Genomic DNA, 12,110 nt, shown 5'->3' with positions numbered 1-12,110 from the left:
ATAAATACATAAATAAATAAGGCAAAATTCGAATGAACAAAGGGTAATTTTTAGACCAACCATAAGCCATCTGTTCCCTGGGGTGTATGCACCATGCTCAGGGGTGGCCTTGGGTACGATAGGCTCAGTTATTTATGGCCTGGGTCAGAATTGAAGGATACCTCACCTCCAGTGGGGCGGAGAGAACCACAGAGTGGGAAATTAAAAGTTCCATGAGGAGGGAAACTTTGAAAACATCAAGGATGAAATACAACTCATTACCTCGTTTCATGGCCCAGTAAGGAAACAGGTGTGAGGACTCCCTCCCCCAAGACTGGCCTGGAAACGCCCCCCACCCCAGCGGACAGGGCTAGGCCTCAGACTCAGGTTCCAGAGGTAGCCAGGTCTTACCCAGAATTCTGTCGAGAGTTAGAGGATAGTGAGCTGTGATTAGCGTATGTGCCGAACTGAACTGCATCAATGTGCTACAAAAAGGAGGGCTATGTAGCTAAATAACCTACGCAGTTTACAGTGGAGAAAATTCAGCCTTTCTTAGAAATAGAGGCAAATAAGGTGGTTTTTGTTTTTTGTTTTCAACAGCTTTAACAATGAAAAAACATACCATTTACAAGGACTAAACTTCTTTGGGAAGCCCACACTGATCTCTTCAACTTAACCCTAGTTTCTAACCATCTCTATTGAGCATCCTCTTTCAGAAATTAGGAGAGGCAGCCCTTGGGAACAGTCAGCTGAGGGGCAGGACGGCATCCTATCCGTGCGTGAAGCCCAGAGCTCAAGGCCTGTTGGCAGACCAGCTATAAAGCTGTAAGGGTTTCCAAGGGGACAACAGCACGAAGGCACAGCACGCCCTGGGGCAGGTAGCTGGGTGAGAGGAGCAGGGAGGGAGATGCTATGGATACAAAGATGGGGCTGGCACAAGCCATGCTGTCCTGTTGGCCATGCCCACACCACATGTGGGTGCTAATAGCTGTGTTCCTAAAGAAGCCATCCAGCACCAACCACACTCACAGCCCATGTGTGGCATCGGTGCCTAGGACCACAGTTTCGAAGTCAGCTTGGTATCCAGCACGACATGACCTGTGCTAAGACAGACACAAAGAAACCAGAAGATTGGGTCCTTATGAGCAGCTGGTGAAGGGGCGCCTTACCCCTCCCACTCCAACAACAAAATCTCTCCCAAATCGTTCTGCAGAGTGAATGCCACCTGCCTTAAAAAGTACATGACTTTTTTGTTTTCTGTAAACTCACACGTCCATTTAGTCGACACCTTGTGATGAGCCCCAGACGAGGCCAGTGGCGTGTGGCCACCAGGTTGGACAGCACAGAACGAGCGTGTGTCCAGCATCACACAAGGTTCTATTGGAAACACTAGGCTAGACAGTTGCCGTACACACAGGTGAGCAGAAGAGACACGGATGTTTCTGCCCTCCTGAAGCCCACAGTTTGGGCCAAACAGCCTTTTATCAAATAAGCAACCACAACAATCGAATTTATAAGTGGTAAGCGCTACGAAGGGAACTGCAAAGTGACCTAAAGGAGTCAGGGTGGGGAAAGCTTTGCTTATGAGACAGGCATATTTGCACGTAAAATGGCAAATGCTGAAATGGAAGGGCCTCCATTCCCCTGCAAAGAGCTAGACGTTCTGACCAGAAACACAGACGGCTCATCAACTTGACAGTTGCCTGGAGTTTAGAAACACAGTTCCTCTGACAGTTCACCACGGCGTGAGGCTACCAATTAAACATCTCGGATCAATTTCTGTTTGGGCTCATTCACATCAAACACTGACATGGAAACAGAAACTCAGTTAGGTCTGGACATTGTGGGAGCCAGCACTTACTTGTCATGACTGTGGAATGCCTGAAAACAGAGATAACACTTGCATCTGATGGGTTCTTGTCATGGACCAGGCTGCCCAGAAACCAAGAGACCGAGACCGAGCAAATCTGTGAATGTCAAGGAGAAGAGGCCCTCGCAGCCTGTTGGGCAGAGCTGCTGCGTGGAGAGATGCACCAGCAAGCCCAGCCCTCGGAAGCTCTGAGCTTTCTCTTGTGGGTCCTGTGGCTTCTCCACCTGAGTGAGCACGAGAACCGGTTTACAGAACTAATTTTGAAGGGCTGGACTCTAAACATCGGACCTGAAAATCAAATGGCCTCAGATGCCGGTGAAAAGGGAAACTTACATACATAAATTAAGCTCTCTGCTCTCTAAAACAGACAGAGATATTCTGTCAGTTTTCTAAAAGCTGTATGTTTATTGCAATAAACCCTAAGAAAACACTGCTATCATTTCAGTCTTAAAAATTTATTATACACTTTTTTGTCTATTTAAACCTAAGATGGGAACCATCCTCTTTCTGTGATGACATTTGATGACTCTGGGTCATCAGCAGGGAGACGCACAGTAACTAAAGATGCACAATTGTCCCAACTCCAGCCATCCCCATGGAGACTGGCCTGAGTGACAAGGGACCGCACACGAGTCTGCCGTTCCCTGTGTCCCCTCCTCTCTGGCTGTCAGCTGTCATCATCTCTCACCAAAGGCCTGCTACTTCCAATCAGCTCCAGGCATGAAAACCACACTTTTGCAGCACAGAGTAGATGCACTAAGATTGCAAGAGTCTTTTGTGGCAGAAAAGTGGAGAAAGCCTCTGTGCTCGGACTTAGCACCCCCACTTCTGGAATGCGGCTGTGAGAGAAGAGATGGGCAGGTAACTGGGCCCCAAATAGGGCGACACTGCTGACAGAAAGCAATGAGCCCCTTCCAATCTGGGCAGGTGAGCCAAAAAGAGACCCAAGAGATGCTGCCTTGTAACCTCATCAGCTGGTATTTTAAAGCCAAGCTGTTCACAGATAAAGCAATACTGACAGACTTGTATAAACTTATACAAAGGTTCAAAGACAAATAATGAACTGCATTCTTCCTACTAAGCTTCCAGTTGTTCCATCATCTCCCCACACCCCAGACAGCATCAGTCTGGGGATCCTACCCTCAAGCTGGGGCCAGAGACAGACAAGCTCCATCCTAGAGTGTGCTACACACAAAGCACCACTGACCACACCCAGGAATGAGGCCCAAACAAAACCGGGAAGTGCAACAATTGCCTTCACTTCCAAGAGTCCCTAGCAACTAACAGCCCGGAGCTGCCAGGTCGCCACTCGGTGGGAAGAGGACTGTGAGCTGAGGCACCTCCTCACCATCTCATCATCAGGCCTTCTGTTCCAGGAGGCATTTGGGGTCAGGTCATGTGGACCCTACATGGCTGAACCCCAAACACGGGCCTCACTCTGGGCAATGCAGTATACACTCGTGCAAAGCCCCAAATCTGTAGCTATTCTCTCATCTAAAACATCCTCTGTGAGATTTCAAAGGATTCCTCTGACAGCCACAGACCTGGAAATTAGAAGGGTTCGGGGTAGCAGATATTGGTGGTCATTTTTGAAGAAACACAGGAGAAAGGTACCAGATAGAAAAACGCAGAGAAGGGAAGACTGATTTTATTGACATGCAGTCCACAGAGAGCTGTTGGGGCCCTCTACGCCTGAGAAACAGTGCTTAGTTTCTTGGTTTAAATAAAAAGAAAGTCTCTCAAACTCCTGGCTGATAAAATTTATACTCTGATGTGCGCTGAGGAAGGGTGTGAACTACTTCTCAGGCTGCAAAGGAGTCTGACGTTTATGCGTGAGGCTCTGGAAGGGTGGGGCTGAGCTATGATCATCTTTTCATTAAGACGGACAGGAGGGCAACGGTTTCTCTTTAGCTATCAACCAGCAGGTTCTCAATGGAGAGCGGGATACTTAAATGCAGGATGGGTCACTGCAAAGACACACTATTCCGCTTACACAGAGCCCTCCAATGCAGCCCTTCTCTGGATGTTTCTTCCAGGAAGAAAAGTCGTCTTCAGTATGAAAGGCTGGAGAGTCCCATCTGAGCTCAGTGAGTGTCATTACTGCAACCAGCACTCACCCCATCCCCATCATGGGACCCCTCATTATGTGTCACCATAAGTCGGACACTATAGACGGCTTTCACAATGGCTCTCCATGTGCCCTGAAGCCAAGAGCCATCGGACACAACCTGGGATGTATGTTAAGAAAATAGAGCCCTGGGTTCCTCTAGAAAGCTCATGAGTCAGGATTTCTAGGTGCCAAGAGCCTCTGGGGTTCTTATTATTAGATTCATTTAGACAAAATTCCTTATCTTTGCCACCATCCTAGAAAGCAGATACTATTTACCGCATTTGACGAGGAGTCAAAGTGATTTGTCCAAAGTTGCTAAAGTAGGTCATGAAAAGGCAAGGATTCTGAGCTTCTGGCTAAGCACAAAGCAAAGTCACACACTAACCTACCTGGGTGCCCTGCTGCCCAAAACGCAATATGGAAGTGGATGGACACTTTTCTTTCACCAAATTATAGAGCAGCCTGTATTATTTAAAAGGGTGGGGGAAGGACTCCATAAAGAATCACAGGCAGTATTTAAATTTACACACGTTTAGGCCTAATCGTCGCCCAACCCCATTTGGGGATCCTGCCACCTCCTCTCTTGGCATCACAACTAGCACTGCAAGCCACACGCATGGTGGCAGCCCCAGAGGGCGGGTGCCAGGACACTCTGAAGTGCAGGCCTGCACCCCACCCCCAAAACGCTGAGGTTTTTCCTAAGTATGAGGTCGCTGACTAACTCTCCATACCACCATTTGGCTTGTTAAGAAATGATTGACAAGCATTCAGAAATAAATCTGTGCAAGAGAAATGGAAGTCACAAACACTACGTAAACACTCAGGACACAGCCTGGAAATGCATAGTAAACACTTGTGGTTATAGCGATTAAACTACTTGTAACTTAAAGCCTTGCATTTCTAATACCCGTTCAGTCAAATGGAAAATTTCAAAGCATTCCCTACATTAACCTGACAGGTAATCAACTCAGATCTTCATTAAGATACACTCACCGTGGGCTTACCTTGCCACACAACAGTTCAACACACATACCCGGCATCAACGGAAACGGACCTGGCAGCTTGCATTAAGCATTTTAAGTAAGCCTCAGGAGGCCCGAGTCCTGCTCTCATCCTGCAAGGCAGACCCACAGCCTTTCCTGCTGAGCATCTTTGATTCATCTGAACACGGGGCTGGAAGTTCCTGCCTTGCCCACAGGAAGACCGGGCTGCTTAGGATAAAGGAACGCCTTCTTCAGGTATTTCTAGCTGCCATTCACCAGATGTACAGGCACTGCCAGTCTAATTCAAAATGATTCCCATTATATATGATTCTATAAATGTTTTACTGTTCATTTGGGAAGTTTTAAAAGCTCTAAGCTTCAAATGCGTCGTGATAAACTAACAACAAGAATATATGCATCCCAAGTCATTCTTAAAACAATTGGGCCAAAATGAGGGCTAAAACATCAAGCTGGCCCCGACTATAAGCAGTGGAACTATAATTACCTGTTTCTCCCCACAGCGTGTCGGTGCCATTGACATCTATTTCATGTTCCTTTTCCAGTCCCAGCAAGCACTGGACCACCTGTCAGAAGCGGCAAGGTGATTTAATGAGTTCTCATAGCCATATGTGCTTATTATATCCCATGTATCAAAGGAGAGAGTGTGTTGTTTTTTTAACCATGATTATCTCATGCTGCACAAGGAAGAGAAAATATAATGAAAACCGTTTTCAAGCATAATTCATATGCTATTCACACTTTCACTCTGAGCAGACTGGAAAAAAAAAGTTCAGTGAATTTCAGCAACATTGTTCAGGATTACCAGGTACTCAGAATTTTAATGAATTCCAACATGACCCAAATATGCCAGCCTAATCAACAAAGGACATGGGGGATCATACAAAGTGCAGTTTCTGCATAAATCACCAGAAGATGGTGAATCCATTTTCACAAGAAAATGAGGCAACGTATACTTTTGCGAGAAAATAAAATAGCGTTGTCCAGATGGTTCGTTTTTTTTCTACTGACAGCATTATTCTTTCTTTCCATACAGGAGTCTTCCTCGTCAAAGAGCAGGCTGGGTCACGGGTGTGGAGGCAGAGAGCTGGCTCGTGGGGAAACACAAATGTCTGAGCCCTGAACCAGAGCTAGCATTCACCTTGAGCAACAGCAGTGACAGGAGACCATGACAAAACCATTTTTCTCATCTCACTATCCACACCCTTTGTGGTGGACTGAATAATGGCCCCCAAATATGTCCATATCCTTGTCCCAGAAACCTGGGAACGTTACCTTCTATGGCGAGAGGGAATGTGCAGGTACGATTACGGATCTTAAAATGGGACGAGTATCGTGAATTATCCAGGTGCCTATCTCATGTACACCTCCCATAATCACAGCTGTCCTCATAAAAGGGACAGGAGGAAGGAAGAGATGTGTCGGAAGAAGCACAGGGTAAAGTGATGCACTTTGAAGACAGAGGAAGGGGCTACAGCTAAGGAATACAGATGGCTTTAGAAACTAGAAAAAAAGAAAAACAAAACAAAACAAAACATTCTCCTCTAGAGCCTCCAGATGGAACACTGCCTTCCCGACACCTTAATTTTAGACCTCCAGGCCCGTAAGAGAATAGGTGTGTGCTATTTGAAGTGGCTAAAAGTCTGTGGTCACTTGTTACAACAGCATTAGGAAGCGAAGACACCCTCTGCATACACCCTTCAAGTGGTTTGGTGAAAGAATCCTGCCCTTTTCCATGCAATGGTTACTGACTGAGCTGAGGGTGCATTAGTACAGTACTCCTTCCAGCCAGCGTTAAAACGAATTGAATTTAATGTGAGTTCAGACAAAGGTCTCATTTACATGTGGCATTCACTGTCCTCCCTATGAGGACTTTTCACACTCTGGACCCAGATTTAAGGAACAGTTTAAAAAGGAAAAACATCTACATTTTCTGAGATGTGTATTTAACTTGCTTTCTGTGTATCTATGTGTATGGGTATTTAAAAACTATTTCTAGTTACATTTTAAAGGAAAAATAATAAACCCATTACCTGGTCACATTTAACATATTTTTATGGAATGTGTTATTTTTTTAATGAAATATTTTTTCCAAAACTAAAACATTCAGGTCAATTGACTGGCATTGTTTCATATTTTTGTAAATTTCTTTATGTCTGTCTTAAGACAAGACAGCTGTATTCTTTTATACATTTCTGCATTCAACTTGCTGCCATATATATATATATATATATTGTCTCGGTTGAAGTACTACATATGTGTTTTTTTAATGTTTTAAATGCCAACAATTAGCCAGCCAGCAGTGCCCATGTGTGTTTGCATGTGTGTGCACAGGTGTGTGTGTGTACGCATACATATGTCTGTCCTGTGTTTTAAATGTCAAAAAATCAGCCAGTCAGCCAGCTCTGCAACCAAATTTACTTTAAATCATTGTGATAAAGCAGCTTACCAAACACTGGCATCTCTAATTGCTTGAGGCTAATGCAGAGTGAGAAATCCATGGAAGGAAGCAGTTACAATACTATTAAATTCAGACACGGGTCAGGAGATGACAATTAAATCTTCAAACAGAGGAATACCGACAGCCTACCAGAAATAAGTGCTCTATTTAATTACTGCGTGAAGTTTTCCAACAATGTAGGGACTGCAAATGACACGCATTCTTACATCCTACCAGAGCACTGAAGTTCTATTTTTAAAAATACTCAAGAGCAATTTTAGAATTAGGATTCCATGTGATTATTTTTAAAAGATCTCAAGGACAAAAGAATGAACCAAAGCATGAAAAAAAAAAGGTAAGACAGCAGAGCAAGAGTGTAAAAGAAGAATAAAAGCGGAAGAGGGAAGGAAGAGGGAAATAGGTAAGAAAGAGCAGAGACTGAACATGACAAATATTGCGAAGGGCTCCACGTGCAAGCAGCCTGCCCCCATACCTGAGCATGCACCCACCCTCGATACTGGGCTCTGGATTGTCCTGCACGGAAAGGCTGTGATGCCAACAGATCTTTACATGTGGTGAAGCCAACTGCTGCTTCTTGAAAACCTCCTTTTCTTTCATTCTTCCCGTGCATCACAGGTGAGCAACTCAGAAGGGGATTGGCACACGCACCAACCCCACTGGGCTACAGCTTCCAGTTACCCAAAAAGGAACCTTGCAGGCCCACTCACCGAGCTGTGGCCCATGCTGGCAGCCGCCGTCAACGCCTGCTGCAGAGCTTGGCTCTTCTTCAGTGCGCCTGGCTGGGGAGGACCGGCCAACCACTCACAGGTCAGCAGGTACCGGAGAATGTCCCCGTGGCCCCTCAGTGCACTGTGGACCAGTGCACACTGGCCTTTCTTATCCAAGTGGTCCACCTGGAGGCAGGAACGGAGAAGGTCACCGTTTAGCATCACCTTTTCTCTGAGAACACAAGTGCACCACAAATGCTTTGTGCAAACCCCATCCCAACGCATATGTACATGGGGTTCACATTCCAATGCATCTTTCTGGAGAGCAACATATCTCCTAAAGGTCCACAGGCAACAGACAATGCATCATTCCCTGTCTAAACCAGGGAATACTGGGCTAGACAGTATAATAAGAGGGTCCAGCCTCTCCTCACTTGTAAATTCTGGGGATGTTCTTCACCCACACCCAGAAGCTTTGCAAGCGCCACCTAAATGACCCCTCCTTTCTCCTACAGAGCTTTCCGCTGTGATAGCCAGGGGCTGCTAGCCTCAAATAAAGCTAAGCCACAATTTGGCTGTGGAAGTGGAGGCGTGGTGATGGTCACTCATACGCCCACTAGGGAGGCTTAACTGCAACATTTCTCTTCTTCCAAGAGCTAAGGTTCATCTGTCCCAAATGTTGTGTTTTTGAGAGAGAATCCCAAAAGGCTCCCACGGTTCTTATAAGCCTAATGTCTGCTCATTGAACTTTCAATATCTTAATTAACTATAAAGACAAATATTACTGACTTATTTCTTTTAGTTATTCAAAAGGGCATCTCCCCCCAATGTGCTTATAGTAAACCTAAATAGAGTTACTGTGAGCTTGGCAGAGTTCTCATTTAATCTATTAACATTGATAGTCCTAAAGTAACTTTTTAATAATATACTGTTACTTCATATTAATGTTAATATATTGATTTATCAAATGCTCACACAACAGCCCTATGGTATATAGTGTTGTTATGCCCATTTTACAGATGACAAGCCTGAGGCCCACAGGCTCAACAGCTTGCCCAATGTCCTAGCTGGCAAGCGGAGAAATGAGGATTCTGGGCTGCCTAGACCCACAGAATTCATTTTATTATATATTTTTTTAAAAGACATGAAATGAAATGGGATAAGCAGAGGAAAAAAAACCTGACTCTTTTCAACCAATCAGTGCTGTGTTAAATTCTGTGATAAGTTCTAGGTCCATCCTTGCAGGCTTTGGAAAGGAAGGCCCTACTCATGCCGCTGGTGGCCAAGAGTCTCCCTGGTATCCGGCCTCCCGTGGGCAATGTTAAGCTGAGTAAGAACTTAGGAGCAAAGCACACGGCCCCTCACTCTCCAAAGGCTGCACACTCGCTGCACACTCGAGCATCCCCATCACGTAGCAACATCGCACTGAGGAGTACCTGTAGCTCCACCCTTTCTGTTTATGTGGTGATTTCTGCTCATTGCAATTCAACAAAGTAGAGACAAAAGAAGATGGCCCCGGCTGATTATTCTAGCAAGGACAGGAAGACACGTCCCCACCCACTGGGGAAGGCTGCTGCTTACCGTCGCCCCCTTCTTGACCAGCAGACACACCAGCTTCATGTGGCCAGCGGCTGCCGCGTAGCAGAGGGCGGTCATGCCATTCTCTGAAATGCCGTCCAGGCAGGCACCAAATTCCAGGAGCAGCGTGACCACTTCCTCATGGCCGAGGTGTGACTGGACGCACAGGATCGGGGCATTATTTAGCACTTCTGTCCTGTAGTTCACATTGGCCCCTCCCAAAATCAGGAGACGGCTCACCTGTTGGATAACGTCCCCCAACAAGATTAATTTCTCATGCAATGTCACAACATTTACAACATTTATTGAGAAGGGCAGTCTCCTCATTTTCATAACTTGAGTGTGCTCCAGTGTTCCCTGGACTGTGCTGAAAATGCACATTCTCAGTGCTGGGAATGTAAAACAACGCAGCAGCTATGGTAGACACTGTGGAGGTTCCTCAATGTACTGCCCTCCCACTTTTGGGTACGTATCCAAAGGAAATGAAATCAGGGTCTCAAAGAAAGCCCTGCACTGCCCTGTTCACCGCAGCACTATTCACCACACAGCCAAGAGAGGAAAGCAAACGAAAATGCCCATCGATGGACGAATGGATAAACAAAATGTGGTATGTGCATACAATGGAATATTATTCAGCCTTTAAAAGAAAGGAAATTCTGACACATACTACAACGTGGATGGACCTTGCAGACGGGCTAAGTGAACTAAGCCAGTCACGAAAAGACACATACTGTATAATACCACTTATATACACCCAGAGTAGTCAAATTCATAGAGACGGAAAGTAGAATGGTGGTTGCCAAGGGCTGGGGAGAGGGAAAAATGAGAGTTTTTTTTAATGAGTATAGAATTTTAGTTTTACATGGTGAGAACCTTCTGGAGGTCTATTGCACACTAATGTGAATATACTTAACACTACTGAATTGTACACTTAAAAACAATTAATAGAGTAAATGTTATGTTATGTGGGGTTTTTCTTTTTTTTTTTTTAACCAAAATTAAAAATTTAAATTAAAAAAGCTCATTCTCAGGTCCCACCCCCTAGACTTCTGATTCAGTAGGTTTGGGGCGAGGCCTGAGAACGTGCTTTTCTAATGAGTTCCCAACTGACACTGAGGCTGCTTGTCTGGGGACCACACTTTGAGAAATAACTGCTGAATCTAAATAAAAATGGAAAATTCATTTTTCTGGCAATGAAATAATCATCACAGGATTGCATGTGTAACAATGAGCTAACAAGGCCCCAAAGTAAATGCAAATCCTCTTTTCTTCACAAGGAGTGTACCTACAAGAAAAGGCAGAACACATGAAAATGGTCGTGTGACCCGGGACAGCACAGAACTCCCAGAAAATAATCTTTTTCTAATTACACATCCACCACCCACTAAACTATGTGGCTCCACAGATCGGGAAGTTTAGCTACATATTTTAAAATAAAATCACTGAATACCTCATGGAAAGGCAGTTATACTAATATCTTCTGCACATCTCCAGATCATTGAAAACGACACTCCTTTAACACCCATTAAGATGCCCACTGCATTTCTTCAAACAGTTCCCTTCAATGGTCCCAGTAGCATCGATCAGTCCCCTGACAGAATCTGGCAGCCCTCCCGGGCGGCCCACTCAGTGTGAAAACCACAGAGACCGTGTCATTCATTTGACTAGAGACACATGGGATCATTAAAAGATACAGAGAGACGATAAGTCATATAAAATTCAAGTTATTTCAATGATATGTGTCCACAAGAGTAGCTGACAGACTTTTTACAAACTCATAGAAATGAATATTACCAGGTGGTGAAACCACGACTCCAAACACTGGGATGGCAGACAGACAGGTTAGAACTCCAAGTGTAAAATCTGAAGTCGTGGTTGTGGCAGAAGCTTGAACCCGACGTGATCCAGTCTGACTTCCTCTCTTAGCATCCTTCCCTTCTCTTCCCCCACTGTGGCCACACTGGGCCCAGTGTTTGCCCTACAACACTGGCAAGCAGACCCCAGCCCCTTGAACTTTATCCTTACGGTTCCCTCTGCCAGGAATGCCCTTTCCATAGATACGGATGAGAAAGGATCACTTCCTATAGGTCTCTGATCCCTTCTTCCTATAGGTCACCAGAGAGAAGTCCTGCCCCACCCTAAAATGAATACTCCCAGCACTCCCCCCATGGGCACACACGTGTCCACACACAACCACACCCCCACGCACACATCAACCCAGGCACTCCCCATCCCCTCCGCATCCCACTTTCCAGCTTAGCCCACTGCACCGGACTCTGGTTGTGAGATTCCAATGTTCACAGAGAAGACTGGCAAACAAAGGCCTTTCACGACAGCATGGCCCATGCGTCAGAGCCTCCCCGCCTCTGGGACATTACTTACATTGAAGGAAGGACAGACTATG

The 12,110-nt window shown here is 45.5% G+C and overlaps 1 protein-coding gene across 16 annotated transcripts in view; it reads right to left on the bottom strand.

The window, feature by feature from the left end:
- The window catches only part of TANC1 (tetratricopeptide repeat, ankyrin repeat and coiled-coil containing 1), a 218,548-nt gene that overhangs the window by 21,825 nt on the left and 184,613 nt on the right, over positions 1 to 12,110 (bottom strand). For all 16 annotated transcript variants that reach the window (XM_019727214.3, XM_088794246.1, XM_088794245.1 and 13 more), the window contains 3 exons: positions 9,710 to 9,946; positions 8,129 to 8,314; positions 5,448 to 5,526 (listed from right to left, as the gene is read on the bottom strand). In XM_019727214.3, coding sequence (XP_019582773.3) covers positions 5,448 to 5,526; positions 8,129 to 8,314; positions 9,710 to 9,946 — 502 coding nt within the window. The remainder of the gene's footprint in view (positions 1 to 5,447; positions 5,527 to 8,128; positions 8,315 to 9,709; positions 9,947 to 12,110) is intronic.

Source organism: Rhinolophus sinicus, chromosome 17, assembly GCF_057876585.1.
Source record: "Rhinolophus sinicus isolate RSI-liver-muscle chromosome 17, RSI-T2T, whole genome shotgun sequence".
Taxonomy (NCBI): domain Eukaryota; kingdom Metazoa; phylum Chordata; class Mammalia; order Chiroptera; family Rhinolophidae; genus Rhinolophus; species Rhinolophus sinicus.
Note: the sequence above shows the minus strand (reverse complement) of the source record. Positions and strands in the feature narration are given on the sequence as shown.